This window comes from Babylonia areolata, chromosome 19 (assembly GCF_041734735.1).
Source record: "Babylonia areolata isolate BAREFJ2019XMU chromosome 19, ASM4173473v1, whole genome shotgun sequence".
In the NCBI taxonomy this organism is placed as follows: domain Eukaryota; kingdom Metazoa; phylum Mollusca; class Gastropoda; order Neogastropoda; family Buccinidae; genus Babylonia; species Babylonia areolata.
Genome location: NC_134894.1, coordinates 17,269,043 through 17,291,758, shown reverse-complemented (window position 1 = coordinate 17,291,758; position 22,716 = coordinate 17,269,043). Strand labels below are relative to the sequence as shown.

Here is a 22,716-nt window from a genome sequence, read left to right as displayed (position 1 = left end):
AACACATATTTGTCCATAGGAGATGTTTTGAATAATTATTCATTACTTCAAAAAAATTCTGAATGTTTGATTCAAAGTCCAGTTGGTATCTACCTTTGACTGATCTCGTTGTTATCATAAACATGCTTTTCACTGTTGCATGGATGATTAACTCACTGTTATAATTCATTGTTAGTACTGTCAGCAGCTCTTTGTTTTCCACTGCTCACTAAGTCATCCCACCACTTCTTATGTACCCCACGCCTTGTCTCCCATGCATACATACACCCCTCACTCCCCCCGCCCCCCCCCCCCCCCCCCCCCCCCCCCCCCCCCCCCTCCACCCCACGTTTAATATCACTATACAGTGAAAACACGTTAAACTAAACTAAACTAAAACACACACTTAACATGCATGCGCACGTTTTTATGATACGGCACACACCCAACTCTGTACAAGACTCCCCCTACCATATGCTGTCGCACACTGTGTTGTCTTAGTTGGCTTTCCGTGTTCACAGCAAGTATTCTGGCCATGACTGAGTTAATCCATATACGCTACACATCTGCTTTAAGGGGAAAAAAGTAAACAAATCTCTTCCTGATGTACACTCACACAGAACTGAAGGCAAAGCAAGTGTAAACAGGAAATTCACCATCAGATTAAAGTGAAATGAACATTTATTTCTCAAAACATCACAGAACATACACTAATAACAAAAAAAGAATGCAACAAGCAAACATGTCTATGTTTTATCACCTTCAAAGTTAACATTTTAGGATCAAGATCGCTCATATCAAACATGAGGATAATGACCAAATAAATACTATTTCCTCTGAATGTACTATGCAAAAGAGAAATGATGTTACAAAGTGGAACAGGTGCTTTACAGGAAATTTATGTGTGTCTGTCAGTAGTTCATGCAAACAAGAATAAAGACAGATACAGATATAAATATTTGTGAATACTGATCACTTGAAACACTCAGTAAAACAATACATAAAGTACACACTTTCTCCAAGCACGCAAAAATATACAGTAAACGTATCACTACACTTTCACAGTTGGTAGTTTGGATGAATGTGTGTGCGTGTGTGTGCATGCATGTGCTTGTGCATGCACGCATGCCATCTGCTCATGCATAATATTTGCAGTGCAGAGAGCACATGATCATGTGTTAACATTGATTTCATACCAGTATGATGCAGGGAAAAAGTACACACACACACAACAGAGCAAGAGTGCAACCAGGTTTTCTGCACAGCACTGAACATTTAACACAGCTTCAGTTCTGATCTCCTCCAACTTGCTTTGACAATCGTGTCAACACACTGACATTGCAAAATTCATGCAGCGTCATTTCCCCTACCTCAAACCCTCCATCCCCATAATGCTAACAACAACAATAATAATAATAATGATAAGTACCGGTACTTACATGGTGCTGAATCTTGCACAGAGACAAATCAAAGTCTCTTTGCACCAGTCTTTCACACTCATGCACAACTCTTATTCACAGAGATGAAAAACAAAACTTACCAATTCGTGTGAACAGAGAGCTGGAGAAAGTGTAGGAAGAGGCAGGGCAGGAAGGGTCAAAGGAGGGGTGGGGGGCTGGGGAGGGGTGTGTGGGCATGGGGGCTATTTTGGAAAGAGGCAGGTTGTAAGACCAGACTGGAAAGAGCTGAGCACAGAGATCTGACGAAGCGAAAGAGAGAGCTTGTTCCAAGTGCAAGGTCCAGAGACAAAGAACAAGACACAGACAGCAACAACAACCACTGCATGCACACAACCCACAAATTCATCAAAAAAACCCAAAACAATTCACAATTCATCCTTTCCCTTTTTCTCCTCCTCCCCTTCCTCCTTCGCTTTCTCCTTTTCTTTCTCCTTCGCCTCAGCCTCCAGCCTCTCCACCTCTTTCTGCAGCTTCGCCCTCAGAGGGCCCAGCGGCACCGTCACGTTCTCCAGCAGAAACGAGATCAGGTCCTTCAACTCCCGACCCCCTTCGTACTTGACCGGGCTGTCCTTCCCATCGACGGGGGCGAAGTAGATGGTGGGGAAGCCCCCAACATCGTAGTCATCAGGTGTGTCATTGGCCACAGCGTCCATCTTGGCAATGATCAGGTCCTTGGCGGGTTTGAACTTGATGGCCAGCTCCTTGTAGATGGGCTCCAGCTTCTTGCAGTGACCGCACCAGGGGGCATACATCTCGATCAGCACGTCCTTGGACTTGTCCCGGACGATCTGGTCGAAGGACTTGTACACCACCACCTTGACCGGCCCTTTCTGCTTCTTGGGGACGGGCTGCGACTTCATGTAGGCTGGGATCTTGTCTGCGGTTTGAAACACAACAATAACAAAACATTTTTATTGTTTTTAATGAGTTTCTTTTTAATGGATGAACAATACATTCTTAAAAACAAACATATATGTTTTTTTCTCCAATACTCTTACAATGAATACCCCTGTGTGAACTTCCTCCTTTGATGTGCTAAGAATGTGATGTCATGTCCATCTTTTCTGAATGTTCTGGTGCATGATTAATCTGTGTATTGTTACTGCACATTTAAAAATCATTGCAACCAGCAAAGCAAAGTACTAAATAACTGAATAAATAAAGAATATTTTTTTAGTTGAAATATAATAATATTAATAATAATACTACTAATGATAATGCATTTTTGATTTAGATAAAGAAAAGGAACGACAAATGGTAAATGTATCATGAATGATCACACACAGACACACACACAACTGAAATATGGTTATTACATCGACTGACTGTCTTCACATGCAAGCCAATAACCACCACCACCACCAACAACAATCAAGCAAAAGAAAGTCAAGGTAATGAAGAAAAAAAAAAAAAAAGAAAAAAAAAAGCTCAACCTACACATTTTGCTGCCAAAATTATCACCCACATCAAAATATAACTTTTTGCAATATCAAAGTAGTAATTTTCTTACACTGTGATTGTACTTCTATTCATTTCAAATACAATTCCTTCTGATATTCTCAAATACCTTTTGACATGAGAACAATCTTTTCAGTTCATTGTCCCACAATATAGTGGGTTTTTTGGGGTGGTTGTTTTTTGCCTTCTTCTAACATCATACATTTATTTTGTGAAACCATATGAGCATCTCACATTTCTTGATTTCAACCCTCGCAATAATGATTTATACATTCATTCTCTTTTGTCTTTTTTCTTTTTTTTTTCTTTCTGATGTCCTTGTATGCTTCATGTATGTTTATTATGAATCAAAATGAACTATGCTTAACTGATGCGTACATGTTCCTAAATGATATGTACATTCATAATTTACAAAATATTTCTTTTTATCTCCTTGTATGTTAAGTGGTGTGTATGTTCTTTATGAATGAACATGAACTATGTTACATGTCGCTGTAAGTACATTCACTATTTACAGAATATTCCTTCCTTCACCTCACCCCTTCTGAACAGTGTCAAGAACTCCTGAATGTCTACAATCACCGTTATGTGTGATGGCACTTAAACAAAACTCTTTCCTTCTTTCCTACCTTTATTCAAATGATGACACTCCAACGTGAAAATCAAAACTTTAACCAGATGTCTACAATCACCAGGCACATGTGAAAAGTTAAAAGTTAAAGGTCCCATAGTCTTTTATGGCCATCAGGGCAGTGAATCCATATCCACTGTAACTAGGGGCTTGGCATAAGAAGGCTGGGGCCCAATTCTCTCTTTCCGCTATTTTAACCCAACCCCGCCCCCCAACCAAAGTCAGGTCCCCATTCACATCAGGAAGAACTGAGGAAAGTCAGAGTACTTTCTGCAAGGACACAACACCATACTGAAACAGGGCACCACACCCTGATCACTGGTGAACACAAGATCACAAGTCCAAGGCCTAATCAATTCTGCCGCCATACCTCCCATTATGATAATGATAATAAGAATTCATTTTTTATTTAGCGCTATGATACAAGCAGAAGCAAGCTCAAAGTGCTTTACAAGTCCATTACTTGAAATAACTGAATAAACACTATACAGTGAAACAGAGATGTAAAAAAATGTAAAGGTAATAAAAACATATTCATTGGTTCTACAGTTGACTAGACCAACTGGTACATAACCTCAATGTAACAACTCTTACACTCGCTCCATCACACACACACACTCACACTGAAACCTAAGTAAGCAACTGAAACAAGATCAATCACAGCACAAATGTCCACACATACACCAAAGGATGGTCATATCTTCTTTTTTTTTCAACTTTGAATTTAGAAATAGGCAATCGTTATTTGTGACGAGACGTTAAACAAGAATTCCTTCCTTCCCCTCACCTCTCCTGAACAGTGTCAGGAACTCCCGGATCTGGTCTGAGTCATACTCCTCCATGGGCTCCATGGGGTACTTCTTCTTCTTGTTGATGATGCCCATGTTGATCTCCTCCGAGGACTCCTCCAGGCCAAAGTCCTTCAGCGCTTCCTGGTTGCTCTCAAAGTCCGCGATGGCGAAGTGGATCTCTTTGAAGTCTTTGGCGATCTCGGCAATCTTGTTCCTCCACCGCTGGGTGGCTGAAGAAATAAACAATGAAGTGATGATAATTTGGCTTTATACAGTCTTATAATTTGAGCCATAAGCGCCCTACAAATGCAGCATTTAAATAAATGGAACAAACACATAAGATGAAATAAACATAAAAGAAACATGAGAAGTCACTGAAGCACTATCATCAATACTATAAAAGTACAATTTGTAAGACCCACAAAGTCATGTGTTTTTACCCTTGATGCAACAACTCTTACAACACGACAGCACACATACACAAAAACCAAAGGAAACAACAAAGATAAAAGTAATCACACTTAAAATTCACCGACATGTATAAAGGAATCAGTTAAAATTTAATGAAGATGTATTAGACCTGAACTTTCCACAGAATCAGAATGGATGGATGTGTGTGTGGAGTGGGAGGCTTAGGAATGTGTGTGTGTGTGTGTGTGTGTGTGTGTGTGTGAGTGTCAGTGTGTGTGTGTGTGTGTGTGTGTGTGTGTGTGTGTGTGTGTCTAAATGTGTAATGTGCATGTTTGAATAGATTCCGGAATCCATTTACACACAAAGTCAACAGCGCAAAACATACTGGTGATCACACCAGACAGAAGAATGCTCCCACAAACGAATACAACCGACACTTTTACACAGAAGGGACAAATTCAACGACTGATCCTGGACCTATAGTGAAACATGAGCCCCTACCTTCCCTGTGGTCAAAGCTCCAGTCCACGGTGAAGAAGACTAGACACAGAGGTTCCTGTTTGTCCATGCGCTCCTTGATGTCGCCCTCCAGGGCAGGGACCAGGGGGAACTGATGCTCCAACACAAACTTGGTGATCTCTATGGATGATGTGTACTCCTGAAATACATCACAGGGTTCTCACTTTCAGTTCCTCAAAGAGAAATCCATACACGCTATGAGGAGAAATGTCATGCCAAGCTCACCCAGACCATCATTACCACCAAGGTGTTTAAAACCACACTTCATGTGTTATCAAGACAGCTGCAGTCCCTCATATTTTCCTTACACGCTATACCACACCTGCTAAGCAGATGCATGACCAACAGTAAATCCTAACATACTTAGGCCTTGAGTATATGCATATTTTTGTGTACCTATCAGAGTGGATTTCTTCAATAGAAATTTTCAAGAGGACAACACTTATGTTGCCATGGGTTCTTTTTCAGTGTGCCAAGTGCATGCTGCACATGGGAACTCAGTTCTTCCCATTCAAATGGCTAGATGCTCAGTTTCATTTTCCAGTCGCTCAGTTTCATTTTCCAGTCAAACATGGGAGAAAGGGAGATACCAGGATTCGTATCCTAACCCTCACAGCCATTGTACTGGCAGATAAGCATCTTAACCATTCTGCAACCTTCCTGCTACCTGCTGGTTGTTAAGCAGCATTCAGAATATTGAAATGACTCTGTTGTGTATGATTTTGTTCTACTATATGTTATATGCCAAATTTTACTGTTCTGCTTGTAATATGTATGCATCAGAGACATCACCAATTTCTACTGAGATCACAAAGTTATTCTGATTCTGAAAGTGTTTGAAACTCAATTCTTCCTTATTCTGGGCTAATTTATATAAGCAGCCATTTTGTGTTAATACACTGTTACAGCAACTGAATGAAAGTTTGTTGTTGTTATTGTTGTTTCCCATCATCTGTGCTGTTTCAGTCATCTTTTGGGGGGTTTTTTGTTTTGTTTTTTTTGGCTGACCCATCACCCGCATCATGTTAGTGGCATTACTCCCAGACTGCTCATTCCAAGTCCCCCATACTCAGCCCCACCAGGTTTTGTCTGTAGCAGTCCCAGCATTGGCAGTCTACAGGGAACCAGCAAGGATTTCAGTGGTGTTGACCCCACAGTGATCATACCCCCCCCACAGAAACAATCATGCCACAAGTCCACACAGAGTTTCTGTCGCAGTTTCAGTTTCAAATGCCCTGAAATGCCACCAGGGCTTCCTCTTCGCAGACAACACAGCAGTCACTTCTAACTCAACTGAAGACTTTCAGCAGCTCACAAGCTGATTCCATGAGGCTTGTCAAGACCTCCAACTAGCCATCAGTCTGAAGTATACACAGGTCACGGGAAAGGGCCTGGACTCTCCAACCAATACCAGAATTTCTGACCATGAACTGGATGTTGTCCATGACTTTGTGCACCTGGGTTTGACAACCCTCACTCATAACACTGAGCAAAACATACATACTGGCGAGGCAACTACCACCTTCTTAGGTTAAAGGTCCCATAGTTTTTTACAACCATCAGGGCAGTGAATTCATATCCACTGGGCTTGGCATAGAAAGGCTGGGGCCAATTCTCTCCTTCCACCGTTTTAACCTTCCCCAACCAAAGTCAAATACCCATTCCCACCTGGCTGGGTTAAGTGAGGAAAATCAAAGCGAACTGTCTTTCCCAAGGACACAGCACCAAGCTGTGTTGAACCCTGAATACTGGTGAACACTGAATCAGAAGCCCAATGCCTACCAGACTCTGCCATGGCACCTTTATGTCCAGGCTGACAAAGGGAAGATGAACAAACAGGAAGGTGATGGAGAACACCAAGATCCATGTCTACAGGGCCTGTGTCAGAAGTGAGTCCTGGACCCTGCTCACCCGACATGAATGAAAGCTCAACACCTTCCACATGCGCTGTGTCTGACACATCACCTGGCAGAACAAGGTTCCAAACAACACTGTTCTGGGGAGAGCTGGAATCCCCAGCATGTACACCCTGCTGAAACACAGATGCATACAATAGCTTTATCACTAACATGAATGATGGACAGATACCCAGTCCAGCCACAGACCAAATCATTTGCAAAGTAAGTACTTTAGCATTTAGCTTTACATGCAGTGAATGTTCTACAATCACCAGTATGTGTGATGGGACATTAAACTTAATTCATCATCATGCAGTGAATGAGGCTGTCTTCTTACCGACATCTGGAAGACATGCCACTTGGGTTCAAACTTGGTGTAGTAACGCTCAGCATTCAGAACCAGGATGGAGCCTGGCTTGGCATTGTACTGCTGAAACAACGCCTGGTCTGTCGTGTAGCCAAACTTGAAGTCATTGCGATAGTCTTGCACTGGAACAAACAATGGTATTATCAAGTGACTGTGTTGAATTCCTGAAACAATGGCTGGTCTGTTATATAGCCATACTTGAAGGCGTTGCAAGTCTTGAGCTGGAACAAAATGGTATTATTAAGCGACTGTGTTGTGTTGCTGAAACAATGCCTGGTCTGTCATATAACCTAACTTGCAGTCGTTGTGATAGTCTTGTACTGGAACAACACAATGGTATTATCAAGTGACTGTATTGAATTCCTGAAACATGGGCTGGTTCGTTTAGTGGAACTTGAAATCATTGTGATAGTCTTGCACTGGAACACAATGGTAGAAAGTGACTTTCTTTACATTTGGCACACCTTTTCTTTTTTCACCCCCTGAACAGAGAGGAATGTGGCAGAATGGTTGAGATGCTTATCTGCCAATACAGCGTCCATGAGTGTCCGGGTTTGAATCCCATTTCCTCCCTTTCTCCAAAGTTTGCCTGCAAAATCAAACTGAGCATCTAGTCATCCAGATGAGACGTTAAACCGGCACACTGAAACAGAACCAATGGCAACAGTAGTGTTGTCCTCTGGCAAAATTCCGTAGAAGAAATCCACTTTGATAGGTACACAGACCTATATGCATGCACTCAAGAACTGACTTGTGTGTTGTATTATACTGCAGGTCAGGTATCTGCCTAGCAGACGTGGTTTAACCTATGATGACAGTGACACCATCTTGAGAAACTAAAACTCTTGAAGAGATCAGTGGGTCTTATTGTCATACACAATAATTACTCCAGAAATTAATTTTCAGCTGGCCTTTCTGGCTGCTAGAATGGCTCTGGCTAACAATGGTCATGTGTGTGAGTGTATATGTGGGCATGCTTGTGTCTGCAAATGTATTCATTTATTGTTCCGCTTCTTTTCACTTTGAGTCATATCAGACATACTGCAAATGTATATCTGTATATGCGTGCCTGTGGATATGTGTGTGTGTGCGTGCGCGCGTGCATGTGTGTGTGTGTGTGTATGTGTGTGTGTGTGTGTTTATACATTTTATCAAATGAAATCAAGAACTGTTTGTGTTATACAGTGATAAATCCTATACCCCTCCTCCCCCAAACGAAAACAAAAACAAAACAAAAAAACATTAAAAAAAAAAAAAAAAAAAAAAAAAAAAAAAAAAAAAAAAGAGACCGACCAGCGTCCTGATAGATGGGAAGGAGAGAGTCGTCCTGGTCAGACAGGAAGAATCCCAGCACCGTGATGTCGTCCACCTTCAGGAACGACTTCAGGCTGGATTTGTCCACAGGTTTGGCCGGGTCACCGCGCTGCTTCTCCATGTACTCTACAATGGCTGAAACACCACAGCAGTGTGTTGTATTGTACTGTACTGTACTGCACTGCACTGCACTGCACTGCACTGTACTGTTGTGTGGTGTTGCTTTGCACTGCATTGCATTGCATTGCATTGCATTGGATTGTTTTGTATTGTATTGTATTGTATTGTATTGTATCATACTGTTGGCCGGGTCACCACTCTGCTTCTCCATGTACTCCACAATAGCTGAAACACCACAGTAGTGTGTTAGTTTGTAGTGTAGCGTAGTGTATTGTATTGTGCTGTATCATCTTGCATTGCACTGCATTGTGTTGAGTTGCAATGTAATGTATTGTATTGTATTACATTGCATTGCTTGTGTTTGCTTTACACTGTATTGTGTTGAATTGCATCTCCCATCTGGTCTGTAACTATTTGTGAACCCTGTACATGTAAAATAAAGGGTAGGGCCTGTTATACACACACACACACATATATATATATATATATATATATATATATGTGTGTGTGTGTGTGTGTATTATTTCCCATTCATATTTGTTTCTTTTATATACTATCCCCCAATATTCCTTATGACCCTGGCACATTTGGTAGTCAAGACACATTCTATTCTATTTTTCTATTCTATTCTGTAAGAATGGACTTTTAAGCTTCCTTTTGAGAAAAGAAATCTCAAGTGTATGAAATTTGGGCTGGTCTGCCCAGAGAGAGTGTGCACATCACCACAAAAATCAGTTTTATTCTGAGCCAGCCACTTGGACTCTGAACCATCCAGCTTAAATATCATTATTGAATTAAACTTAACTCCTTGACAACTGCTGCCTATCATGCTCATCAATGAAGGCTGGCTGTCATCTGATACAGGCTGTCATCTGATACAGGATCACGCTCATCAATGAAGGCCAGCTGTCATCTGATACAGGATCATGCTCATCAATGAAGGCCGGCTGTCATCTGATACAGGATCACGCTCATCAATGAAGGCCGGCTGTCATCTGATACAGGATCACGCTCATCAATGAAGGCCGGCTGTCATCTGATACAGGATCACGCTCATCAATGAAGGCCAGCTGTCATCTGATACAGGATCATGCTCATCAATGAAGGCCAGCTGTCATCTGATACAGGATCATGCTCATCAATGAAGGCCAGCTGTCATCTGATACAGGATCATGCTCATCAATGAAGGCCGGCTGTCATCTGATACAGGATCACGCTCATCAATGGCCAGCTGTCATCTGATACAGGATCACGCTCATCAATGAAGGCCAGCTGTCATCTGATACAGGATCATGCTCATCAATGAAGGCCAGCTGTCATCTGATACAGGCAAGCTTATGGGTCAGAGTGTCAGTCACCTTTCTTCCTCAGGTTCCTACATTACTTTTGTTCAGCAAAACCAATGGCACCACTGAAGAACACACAACATATAGTGACTGCACTTAAAATTACTTCCCCATTGATCTCCTTTAACCACGGTTCAGCAGTCAATAGGGTTAATCATCAAAAGATGCAGTTTGCCGAAACCCACCAAGACAATGAATTAATTTCATCTACAGACAGCCAGCAGAAGTACAGTGTGCCCTCTGGTGTGTGGCCTCCTATTCACCTAACATCAACAGTTCCACGTGAACTGCTGACACTGGGATTGCAAATTAAGAATCCTGGTGTGTCCATGTACAGTGAATGAGTGGCATGGGAGTGATGAAGTGATGGCCTAGAGGTAACGCGTCCACCTAGGAAACGAGAGAATCTGAGCGCGCTGGTTCGAATCACGGCTCAGCTGCCGATATTTTCTTCCCCTCCACAAGACTTTGAGTGGCAGTCTGGACGCTAGTCATTCGGATGAGATGATAAACCGAGGTCCTGTGTGCAGCATGCACTTAGCACACATAAAAGAACCCACGGCAACAAAAGGGTTGTTCCTGGCAAAATTCTGTAGAAAAATCCACTTCGATAGGAAAAACAAATATAACTGCACGCAGGAAAAAAATACAAAAAATGGGTGGTGCTGTAGTATAGAGACGCGCTCTCCTTGGGGAGAGCAGCCCGAATTTCACACAGAGAAATCTGTTGTGATAAAAAGAAATACAAATACAAATAGAATGGAGTATGACACTGAAATAGTGCATGATGAGGCAGCAAAAACAGAAACAAAAAAAAAAAAAACCCTGACAAAACAAAACAAGAACAACAAAAAAGTATATAGTTACCATCCTCCTCCCGTTCGCCCCTGTACTCGTAAGACTGTCCCTTCCGGAACACCTTCAGCCGGGGGTATCCCGAGACACCATACTCCTTGGCCAGGCCGGTTTCTGCTGTAGCGTCCACCTTCGCCAGCAGGATGGGGTTGGGTGAGTTCTTCAGCCGCTTGGCCGCTTTCTCATACTTTGGTGCCAGAGCTTTGCAGTGACCACACCTGAATGAACAATTATTGTTTTTTGGTCAGTTCTGTTATCTTTACATCCACTTACATGTGTGTGTGTGGGGAGCGGGGGGGGAGAGGTAGGTGGGGGTTGTGTGTGTGTGTGTGTGTGTGTGTGTGTGTGTGTGTGCACGCACATGAGCATACTTGTGTGCACTTGTGCATGTATATAAGTGTACATGTGTGTAAGTACAAGAACTGTCCATCTGCACATTTCAAGCTTTTCACAAAGAAGGCGATCAATGCCACCATACCATAATTTACCTTGCCGACTCAACTCACTAAGATTTCGCCTGTTTGAGGGTGGTCTTCTCCTGTGAAAATACTGCATGTTCATCTGTAACTCAGCTGGAAAACATTTATTTTGTGCCAAATGTACCTCACTAGTTAATTTTTTTTTTTAAATAATTTAAATTCAACAACAACAACAACAAAAAAAATAACTCACCAAGAGGCATAGAACTCTAAATCACTGAGAGGCATAGAAATTTAACATAGCAAGGGGCATGAACTCTAACTTACCAGGGGGCATAGAACTCTACCAGCATCAGCTCCTGTTGCTGCACCACACGTGTGAAGTTGTCGCTGGTCAGCACCATCACTGCTTCAGGGTCCGGCCGCCAGGTGGGCTTGGCCACTTTCTTCAAGAACTTCACAATGGCTGCCCATCACAAATCATCATCACCAGAACAGTAGTACCCAACGTTCAGCATACATTGAAGAGTTACATAAGCTCACAATAAGGCCAACAGTAAAAGGAGGAATTTTGATCAATGTCCTGTCACACATATCGGTGACTGAAGACAGTTACAGTATATCAATCATGTATACATTTAAGTATTATCATTTATAAGAGGAGGGGGAGTGGGGGTGAATGGTCAGTCGAAGGAAACTGGGTAAATGGGGGGTGAAATTTTAAACAAATATCTAAATACAATTACAGAAAATTACTTACCAACAGCAAAATGAGAACTGTATGATCAATGGTTTCTCTACTGCAATGGAAATTCACTTACAGTTATAGCACAGTCTTTTGTGAAAGACTATGCCTCTCAAACTTGGGGGCAAGGTTGCATTGGCTCTTATTGCTGCAGCTTTGGGGGCTAGTTGGCCTTTGGGAACCATCCTAACGCCAACTGTCCAAAAGCTCTCTTGGCCAAGAGAGAGGGGATGAAACTCTGGCAAGACACTCTCCACTATAATCAAATTCCAGCCCAGATACCGAGATAGTCAGAACAGCAGTTGCCTCCTTTGCTGTTCTGAAGGTCATAGTTGGAGGTAACCACGCATTCGTCCTGTACTGTCTGTGTATTCCAACCTTACAGAGCAGTGCCAAGAAACTCAAGGGAGAACTGGACAAATACAAGGTCTTCAGAGAAGCCCCCCTCAGTCAAGAGTTTCGGTCCTTAACTCCTTACACTCCAATTTGTTCTGTACTGTCTATGTATACAAACCTTACAGAGCAGATAATAAGCTTAAAAAGAAAAAAAACGACAACAGCAGCATCTCACAGGAAAGAAAATACATGTAAACCAATAATCTGGGTAACATCTATAGAAACACAGATTTAGTTTGTCACTCAGCATACACTCCATCCTCCCTGACTATCGTTGAATATTGATCATATAATTACCTTCTTCAGTTTGCTCTCCTTCATAGTCATACCGAGTGCCATTCCTGAAGAATCTCAGTGTTGGATATCGAGCAACATAATACCTGGAAGAAAAAGAAGAAAATAAAACAGCATTCAAGAGTACTACCTGTTCTTTATTAGGTAAATGTAAGCACACACACTATCTCTTCCCCCTTAACCCCATCCCCACACAAGATGCATGCACTTTGCACACCACACACACTCACGCAAACACACACACGAGGTAGATGCAATGTACTAATGTACTTCAGTTGCAACTGACTTGCAATGGTATAGGCACATGCACCTTGCCACCACACTTCTACGTACACACATCAACACACACATGATCATGACCATGTGCTTCTGATAATTCTGAAAAATAATGTTATGGCTTTCTTTTCTTTTCTTTTTTTTGCATCTATCTCAATGCAACAGAACAACAAAGCAACAGTGATTCACTGTGCAAAAAAGACCATACATATGTAGGGTCTTTGGTCCAAATCATAGTAATGTATGTACTGGTATGCATCTAGGACTCAACCGTTAGCATGCATCAGAGACTGTGAGATTGACAAACTCATAGCTGAGCCAACAGCAAAGTGAGAGCTGTGTGATAAATGGTTTCTCCACTGCAATGGGAATTCATTTACAGCTTAGTTTTCTGTGAAGGACTATGACTCTCAAACTAGAAGGCAAGACTGAAACGTCTCTTAGTGCTGCAGCCTTGGAGACCAGTTGGTCTTTGGGGACCATCCCAATGCCGACTTTCCAAAAGCCCTCTTGGCCAAGAGAGTGGGGACTTAACCTGAGTAAGATACTCTTCACTATAATCAAATTCTAGTACAGATAGTGGAGACAGCAGCTGCCTCCTCTACTGTTCTGTTGGTCATAGTTGGACATGACTGACTATCCAAAAATATGTATCTGACTTACTTTTTTGCCAGGTCTTCCTCCTGAATAGCATCAACCTTGGCCAACAGTATAGGGGGGTCCAGTTTCTTCAGTTGCTTGGCAGCAGCGGCGTATTTTGATGCAAATTCTTTGCAATGACCACACCTGAAAAGATTTTTTTCCAGGAATCAAGGGTGAGGTTGCGTTTTTTTTCTTGTGTTGTGTGTTTTGCTTTTTGTTGTTGCTGTTCTCTCTTTTTTTCTTCTTTTTTTCTTTTTCTTTTTTAACAGCAGAAGTCTCACAAGTGCTAAATAACTGATAACAATATGCAAAATAAATAGTATTTTAATACTGAATTTTCTGATATTTCATTGATTTTCGCTCTCCCTCTCTCTCTCAATCATTTTACACACACACACACACACACACAGAGTCAGTATATAGATAGATAGATAGATTGATAGACAGATAGATTGACAGACAGATATATATATATATATATATATATATATATATATATATAGAGAGAGAGAGAGAGAGAGAGAGAGAGAGAGAGAGAGAGAGAGAGAGAGAGAGAGAGAGATAGACAGAGATATTATTATACATACACACTTTTTTTCTGTAGATATGTGTAAATGATGACCAAAAATTATATATGACTGATGTAATACAGTAATTACTTATAATATCTGTTCATTATAAACATTATTTACAAACAATGAAAACATATGTATATGAACAGAATTATCCAACTTCAAAAAAAGAAATTAATTAATTCAGGTATGTGATAGTTTGGGGCTCACTGAATTACAAATCTTGTGAATAAATTGAAAGTGAACTGAGTATTTAAATTTTAACCATTACTCAAAAGTGTTTACTAAAAGAAAATCATATATCAATTATCATTATATATGTCCTAAAATTTGAATTCACAAGGAAGAAAAATTAAAACCGGAACAGTATGTCAGCCTGTGTCTCTTACAGTGTTGTATATACACACACAAACACACTCACACACATGTGAGACACACACAAAAACATAAAACACACATTAAAAAACATTAAAAGCACTAAATAATATAATCTGTTTACTGGTACATAAATAAATGCTGAAAATGTGCAGTGTGGGCTATGGCTGTCTGTACTGCATATGGAGGAAAGAAAAGTAAACACAGGTACATGTATGGTATATTTAATACCTTAGGTGAAAGCCACCACAATATTAGAAGCCCTAAGTACAGAAGAAAAATCAACATCAGTAAGATAATATTCATAGTGGCACACAATACAAAGACCATTCAACTAAATTCAAAATATAAATTCAGAGAAAGTAATAGAAAGAGGGCAATATCCACATTTCTCCCCCTCCACTCCTCTGTGTGACTGACTGAGAAAACATTCATGCCCAGCTTGTTGTGAGCACTATTCATTCCATCTTTGAGGGGGAAAATTGTGGATTTAGCCACAGAGAGAGAGCTGGAAAGAAGACGGAAGGATTCACAGTGGCACAAAATGCAGACACCATTCAACAACATTTAAGATATGACAGAGTCAGAGAAAGAAAGTGAGAAAGAAGACAAAGGATGGAAAACACTTTGATAGCACTGTTGAAGACAGTCATCCCACTGCTGAAGACAGTCATATAGCACTGTTGAAGACAATCAAAGCAATGTGGAAGACACTGCTGACAATCATATAGCACTGTTAAAGACAATTATATATATATATATATATATATATATATATATATATATATATATATATAACAGTTGGTTCTTCGTGTCTTAAAAATTTAAAAATTAAAACTTGTGTACTTAAAAAGCAGCAAATTTTTGCTGTAAAAACTGCTTCTTTCGGTTTTAAAAAGTCAACAGGTTCATCTTATAAAATGTATATTCCTTAAAAATTCAAAGGATTTACTATGATTATTATAATTTCTATTATCATCATAGAAGCACTGTTGTTTTTCTAGTTATCAGTTATAATTACACTATAATTTCCATATCATATCTTTTTTTGTCATGTTATTTGGCTATTCTGACTGATACTGTGTGTGTGCGTATGCGCATGTGCATGTGCATGAGTGTGTGCACACACATGTCATGTGTGTCTGCATATATATGTGTGTGTGTGTGTGTGTGTGTGTGTGTGTGTGTCTGTGTGTGCATGCATGTGGATGCAAACGCTTACAGCATGTCTGGAAAGTAACAGGCATGATTTTGAAAGTTCAACTAAATCTGTAGTGAAAATAAAGTTTCAACTTATGACTGTTGTCTCTACACACATGTATTTCACTATGGGAGCATTTGGGGAGAACTGGGGAAAAAGACAGACCCATAAAAACTGATCAAAGCAAATCTGATTTACTGGGCTTTCCATGGCCTCTATCAAATGTCAATCAATTTTGCCACAAATAAAGCAACATGACAAGTGTAAGTCCTGAAAACAGATGACAATATCAATAAAGCAACGCTGGATACTGTCATATCACAATAAGCAATATGACATATGACAGTGATATAAAAAAGTCGGACTACATGAAAAATTCATAACAGTATACTGAAAAAAATCAATCAGTAAGGCAAGAGCTTTTTTCCTTTTCTTTTCTTTTTCATATAGAGTTTTACTTCACAACATTCAACACATAAATTACCAAGGAGCGTAAAATTCAACCATCACAGTCTTAGTGTTCTGCGTAAAGTTGTCAAAGTTATATCGACTCAGAATCCATACACCATCTTCATCCTCTATTGGTTCAGTATAGTTTTCTGAGGAAGCACCTGCAATTAGTTAAAAAAAACACAAAAGAATGAAAGCTGAAACATGTATCACATCTAAATGTGGATAAATCAACAAGCTTTAGACAGTGAACATTAGAAGTAAAATTCTGGGACGAGTGCAACAACCAAGTTGTTGAAGCACTGGACTTTGGGTGTTTTTTTGTTTTGTTTTTCTTCTTCTTTTTTTTATATGCATGCATACATTTGTTCATTTCATTTTATCATGATCATGACAAGTGTTATATTAGTAATGGTAGTAGTCGTTGTATGTTGCACTTGTCATATGTAGATTTCACATGCAGTGACAATACTGTACCTTATAAACACCCAGATGTTTGTGGTAGTTTTATACTGATGACATCTCTCTCTTTCTCCCACTTACTCCCTCTCTCTTCCCACCTCTCTCTCTGTCTCACTTTCCTATCCATCCATGAATGTGTGTTTGTATGTGTGTGTGTGTGTGTGTGTGTGTGTGTGTTTTCTTCATTATGTATCCCCTTCTGCATGAATACTTTCCCCCTCATTTATGTGTGTGCGCTTCGTGTAACGGATGTTGATTAGCAAGGACAGATGGGAAGAACTGGTTATGCCTAAAAATCTTAGTCTTAATCACAGAATAAAAAACGTTTTGTGTTCTGAGTTCTCTGAGTTCAAACACACACACACATATATATATATATGTGTGTGTGTGTGTGTGTGTGTATACATGTGTGTGTGTGTGTGTGTGTGTGTGTGTGTGTGTGTGTGTGTGTGTGTGTGTGTGCGTGTATAAAGTGAGAGAAATTTGATAGGGGAAATTTAACAAAAGGGCTGGGCGAGAAACTTATCGAGGTATGGAGAAATCACACGAAGGGATCAAGAGAAGTGAGATGTAAGACAGGCCATAAAAAAAGAAGAAGAAGAAGAAGACTGGGGTGGGGATGGTTACAGCCCTGAGATCTAGCCAGAGAGAGGAAAGGCAGGGGAGGATGGAGGCAGGCTGATCAAGCCGTCATTAAAAATTAAAAACAAACATAAAATAGAAACGAGATTCACCTTCACCGGCTTCAACCGACGCCGCTTCTTTTTTGCCATCTTCCGATGTTGACTGCTTATCATCTTTTAGTTGAGCACTATTTTTGTGTTTTTCTTCACACGAAATAAATTGTACATCTATTACCAAACACACGAGAAGCAGAAGAGCCGCTGTGTTCATTTTTGCACCCATCGTCTGCGCTGCTGTTGACACGCTGAAAACAGAGTAGCACGTGCGTGTGTGATGCGTATTCGGTAGTACTTCCGCTACCAGCATATAATTCTTAATGCACACCCTAAATTTGTATTTCAAATTCAGTAAGACGCTACCAAATAAGATACACAAATTAACTTTAGTTTATAATAACCCGTCGACTTTTTTTTTTAAATCGATTTGCCGTGGCAGTAAGATATGCACAATATACTGTCAGAATGGAAGAATATGGCCAGACGAAAATAGCTACAAATGAAAACACGCCAAGTTGAGAAGAGGACAGCAACGCGGCAAGCAAACCGCTGCAGCTGTAACTGGCACGTGCAACTTCCTAACTGGAATAAGCTTGTGTGTGTTGTGGGACTTGTCAATCTCAGCATCGTTTTCATTGACTTGTGACATTTTATATCGGTCCCGGTTGCTTTGTGCATCAGTTACGTATGCACTACTTTACACATGTTGCCAATTAAATGCGATCCGGCCTCTGTCTCGACAAACTGCTGGCTCGATTTCAGCACTTGTCATTTTACAGTCTTCTTAATGAACTGCTCATTGATGTTGACGTTGGCCTTCGTTCATTTGCGTGACACAATCCATGAGCTAGTGCGCCGCCATTGGCTGCCATGCTTGGCAACGGCCAAGGAAGTTGAATTAACTAAGACAGTGTGGATTAGAGTGATGATATAAGCATGAGTGATTTTTCAATCTTTCTATTTATTTTATTTTGTGTTGTTTTCATGGAATGAGAGAGAAAGGGATCGCAGATGTAACAGCCTGAATGCGCACATGCTATTTGCAAAACCATCAAATACAATCATTTTGATTCATGAGATGTTTTTAAGCCTATGACGCAAAGGCTTCAGCCAGCCCATTGTTACAATTGGCTATGATGAGAACCAGGCAAGAACAAACGACATTGTACGTTCAAGACGAAGTTTTGTGTTCATTGATTTGTTTCACTGGTGTGCTCTTTTCATCGTACACAGCATGCTGTCATCTGCAACAAGCTAACAGAAGAGAAGACTGTGTGTGTGTTGTGTGCATGTGCGTGTGTGTGCCGTGCCAGTGTGTGTGCATGTGTGTGTTGTTAATGTTGATCAGAACACCGGCACAGTAATGGCATGCCTTGTAAAGTTCTTGACCAGCTAAACATTGTGTGACTTCAATATGATTGACTCATTTTGATATGAGAATCCCATAAGAGTAAACATCTGTATGTTTGCGCTTTGAAGGGATATTTTGGTCTTGAGGTACTGACTTCCCCTTAAAGGAAACTGTTGTTGGCCTTGCCAACATTGTTGATGGAGGCACTCCACAAGTGGAGTGATGGTCTTGTGGTAACAGGTCCGCCAAGGATGCTAGATAATCTGAGCACACTGGTTCAAATTCCACAAATGCAAGTAATTTCTTCCCCTCCACCATACTTTGAGTGGTGGTTTGGACGTTAGTTAGATCTCGTGTGTAGCATGTAGTTTAGAGCACAGAAAAGGGCCCACAAGCAACAGAAGGGTTATGATGCAGTTCTTGAGAAAAATCAACTTTGATAGAAATAAAATACACTTGCAAGCAGACTTTGATAGAAAAAGAAATACACTTACAGGCAGAACAAAAGGGGTGGTGCTGCACTGAATAAAATACACTTGCAAGCAGACTTTGATAGAAAAAGAAATACACTTACAGGCAGAACAAAAGGGGTGGTGCTGCACTGAAACAAAAGGTTAAAGGCCCCATTGCCTTTTACAGCTATCAGAGAAGTGAATTCATATCCACCGTGTCGAGGGCTTGGCACAGGAAAGCGGGGTCCAATCCTCTTTCCATCATTTTAACCTTCCCCAACCATGTCAGGAGTGGGGAAAATCAGAGTAAATTGCCTTTCCCAGGGACACAACACTAGTCCGAAACAGGGAATCAAACGCTGACCATTGGATCAAAAGTCCAACATCTTACTAATTCTGCTGTGGCCCATTGCAATACAGTACCCCTGAATCCTGGTTCACCTTTTCCTCTTTCATGTGGGTATTCTTCTTCATTCATTTGTGGGCTGCAACTCCCATGTTCACTCGCATGTACTCGTGTGGGATTTTACGTGTATGACCAGTTTTTACCTTGCCATGTATGCAGCCATACTCCGTTTCCAGGGTGTGCATGCTGGGTATGTTCTTGTTTCCATAACCTACCGAACGCTGACATGGATTAACATGTGTACTCGATCTTCTGTTTGCATATACAAAGGGGGTTCAGGCCCAAGCAGGTTTGCACATATGTTGACCTGGGAGTTTGGAAAAATCTCCACCCTTTACCCACCAGGCACCGTTACCGAGATTCATACCCAGAACCCTCAGATTGAAAGACCAACGCTTTAACCACTCGGCTACTGCGCCTGTCACTGGTGGGTATGAAGGTGTGATCTGTGTATTTCTGGATAAGGTCACTGTAAAAGGAATGAAATGCACCCACCCGTTATCCCCCCACCCCACCCCCTGAAAACACCCACCCACCACTTTTTGCTCCAAATCGGTCTAAAAAAACCCAACAAACTGATTAATCACATTTTCAATGTTGCATATTTCCATTTCAAACATAAACCCAAACATAAAATCAGAATCAAAATGGAGATTTATTTTAATTTAAATCAACAACCCTCACAAGCAGGTCAGATTTTGCTGATGTTTGTGTGGCTGCAGGTGAATAGATGGCTGATCAAATTCTGTACCATGCCCAAAATAAAAGTCCTTCATGCGGTCTCATTCTGTGAACTTGGCAGTGTTTCTATCAGGAGAGATAGCGAGGATAATAATAATACTGCCATTATTCAAAAGTTTGGACAAGCATTGTTGAACACACGTCACTATTGATATGAAATGACAAGACGTTGCTTTTCGCCAGCTGACCGTTGAGGGCTACATTAGGAATCAGAATGCCCACCTGTCATCGATGCAGGTTAAGATAAATGGTCCCATTGCCTTTTACAGCCATCAGGGCAGTGAATTCATATCCACTGTGTCTCAGGCTCAGCATTGGAAGGTGGGGCCCATTCCTTTCCCTCCGCCGTCGTCACCTCCCTGTCCCGAAGTCAGGTACCCATTCACGGCTGGGTGGAGTGATGGAAATTGGAGTGAAGTGTCTTTCCCCAAAGACAAATGCCATGTGAAACAGGGCATGGAACCCTGACCACTAGTGTGGCCTGGATCATAAGCCCAACACCTGACCCGTTATGCCGCAGTACCTCTATGAATGTTGAACCTTCTTGTAACTTGTCACTGAGAGATCTCTGAGATAGATTGCCACTGCCAGGGTTCAGTGTGTGGATGTGTGAAATGGACCTTAACCTTCGCTGGCTGTCGCTTTTGACTACACACGGAAGCTCACGGGGTCGTCCACGACCCGTACCGCTGTCGATTTTGACTATACACGGAAGCTCTATATTCCTCCAAAGCTTGTGTGGGTTGTGCACGACCCATACTTTGTAAAGAGACAAAAACCTGTATATTCCTCCAAAGCTTATAACAAAATATAGAAAAGGAAAACATATCGTAACAACTGATTACACACACATGCGCTCGCACACGCACACACAGACTCACACAAACACACACACTCAGAAGAAACAGATGCTCACACATTCACACACACACACACTCACACACACAAACGCATAACACCACATGCTCATACATACAAACCCTACTTATGCACACAGAGATAGATTGAGAGAGAGAGAGAGACTGAGACAGAGAGAGAGAGAGAGATGACTGTTAGCACAATCAAAGATATTCAGTCACACATGTACATGCTGTTAGAGAAAGGGATGGAAGGGGGTTATAGCTGAAGACAGGCGAAAGGGATGGGGGTAGTGGGAGAGTAGTGAGGTAGTGAGGCTACTGAAAGTAAAACTTCTTTATTTTCCTTCACTAATTGCAAATTAAACCTTCTGAAATCACTATTAAAAAGGTTTGGGTCGTGCATGATCCACACGAGCTTTCGAGGGGTGACCACGTTTTTTCCTCTTTAAAAAGCATGGGTCATACACGACCCACAGAAGCATCTGTGTGTAGTTAAAATGCCACCTTTAATTATCATTAACTAATTAATGAATTTTTTTTCATTTTTTGGCAAAAGTTGGCCGCATAGGTGTAGGAAGCATTTCTGAAATTTCGTAGAAAAAATATTAAAAATTTGACTGAGATATTGGCGTTTTAGTACCCTTCTGGGTCGTCTACGACCCACGACAGCCAGCGAAGGTTAAGAGAGAAACATACACACATATTACACAGATCACAAAGCTTAAAAAAAAAAAAAACTAACAAAAAAACAACAAAAGAAAAACTGCATGAAGACTTAGAGGAGATGTGCAAATGCATGGATTAACCATTATTCCTGTTTACAGGTTTGGCTTCAGAAAATTAAAATGGTTTCATCAACACTCGAAGACTTTCCTTGGTATTCAAGATCAGATTTCAAGAAATATGGTCAATCACAGGCAATTGAAGTTTACAAGATTCAAGTGGGATCGACTTCTTGAAGCTTGAAAAAAAAAAGAAAGAAAAAAGAAAAGATTTTGCATTTTTTTATCATCTGAAAACAACAGCACAAGTGTACTGTAAACAGGATTTCCTGAACGATGATAAGCATGATCACAGCCCAAGCAAAAAACGAACAAAAAACAAAAAACCCCCCAAAAGCCTCAAAAAACAAACCAACCCAAAAACAAAAAAACAACAACAAAAAAACCCCAAAAACAAACAAACAAAAAAAACACAAAAAAAACACCCACCCACAAAAACAAACAATACAACAAACACAACCAA

General features: G+C 40.8%; 1 protein-coding gene across 1 annotated transcript; it reads right to left on the bottom strand.

Annotated features, from left to right (window-relative positions):
* Positions 1–649: 649 nt before the first annotated feature.
* LOC143294085 (protein disulfide-isomerase A4-like) lies at positions 650–17,875 on the bottom strand. The gene is made up of 11 exons (XM_076605508.1): positions 17,716–17,875; positions 16,554–16,680; positions 13,943–14,065; positions 13,007–13,089; positions 11,896–12,034; positions 11,162–11,367; positions 8,808–8,963; positions 7,485–7,636; positions 5,232–5,388; positions 4,316–4,549; positions 650–2,316 (listed from the first exon to the last, which is right to left on the bottom strand). Exons 1-11 carry the CDS (start codon positions 17,873–17,875, stop codon positions 1,805–1,807), a joined length of 2,049 nt encoding a protein of 682 aa, XP_076461623.1. The 3' UTR covers positions 650–1,804.
* Positions 17,876–22,716: the final 4,841 nt, after the last annotated feature.

Bases quoted from the DNA above. Each gene is read 5' to 3' on its own strand.
- LOC143294085 (XM_076605508.1), bottom strand. From the start codon at position 17,875: ATGAACACAGCGGCTCTTCTGCTTCTCGTGTGTTTGGTAATAGATGTA. The intron at 8,964-11,161 runs GTAACTATATAC...GTGGTGTTTCAG, and splicing joins GGGCGAACGGGAGGAGGATG to CCATTGTAGAGTACATGGAG. The intron at 4,550-5,231 runs GTAGGGGCTCAT...TTATTTCTTCAG, and splicing joins GAGCTTTGACCACAGGGAAG to CCACCCAGCGGTGGAGGAAC.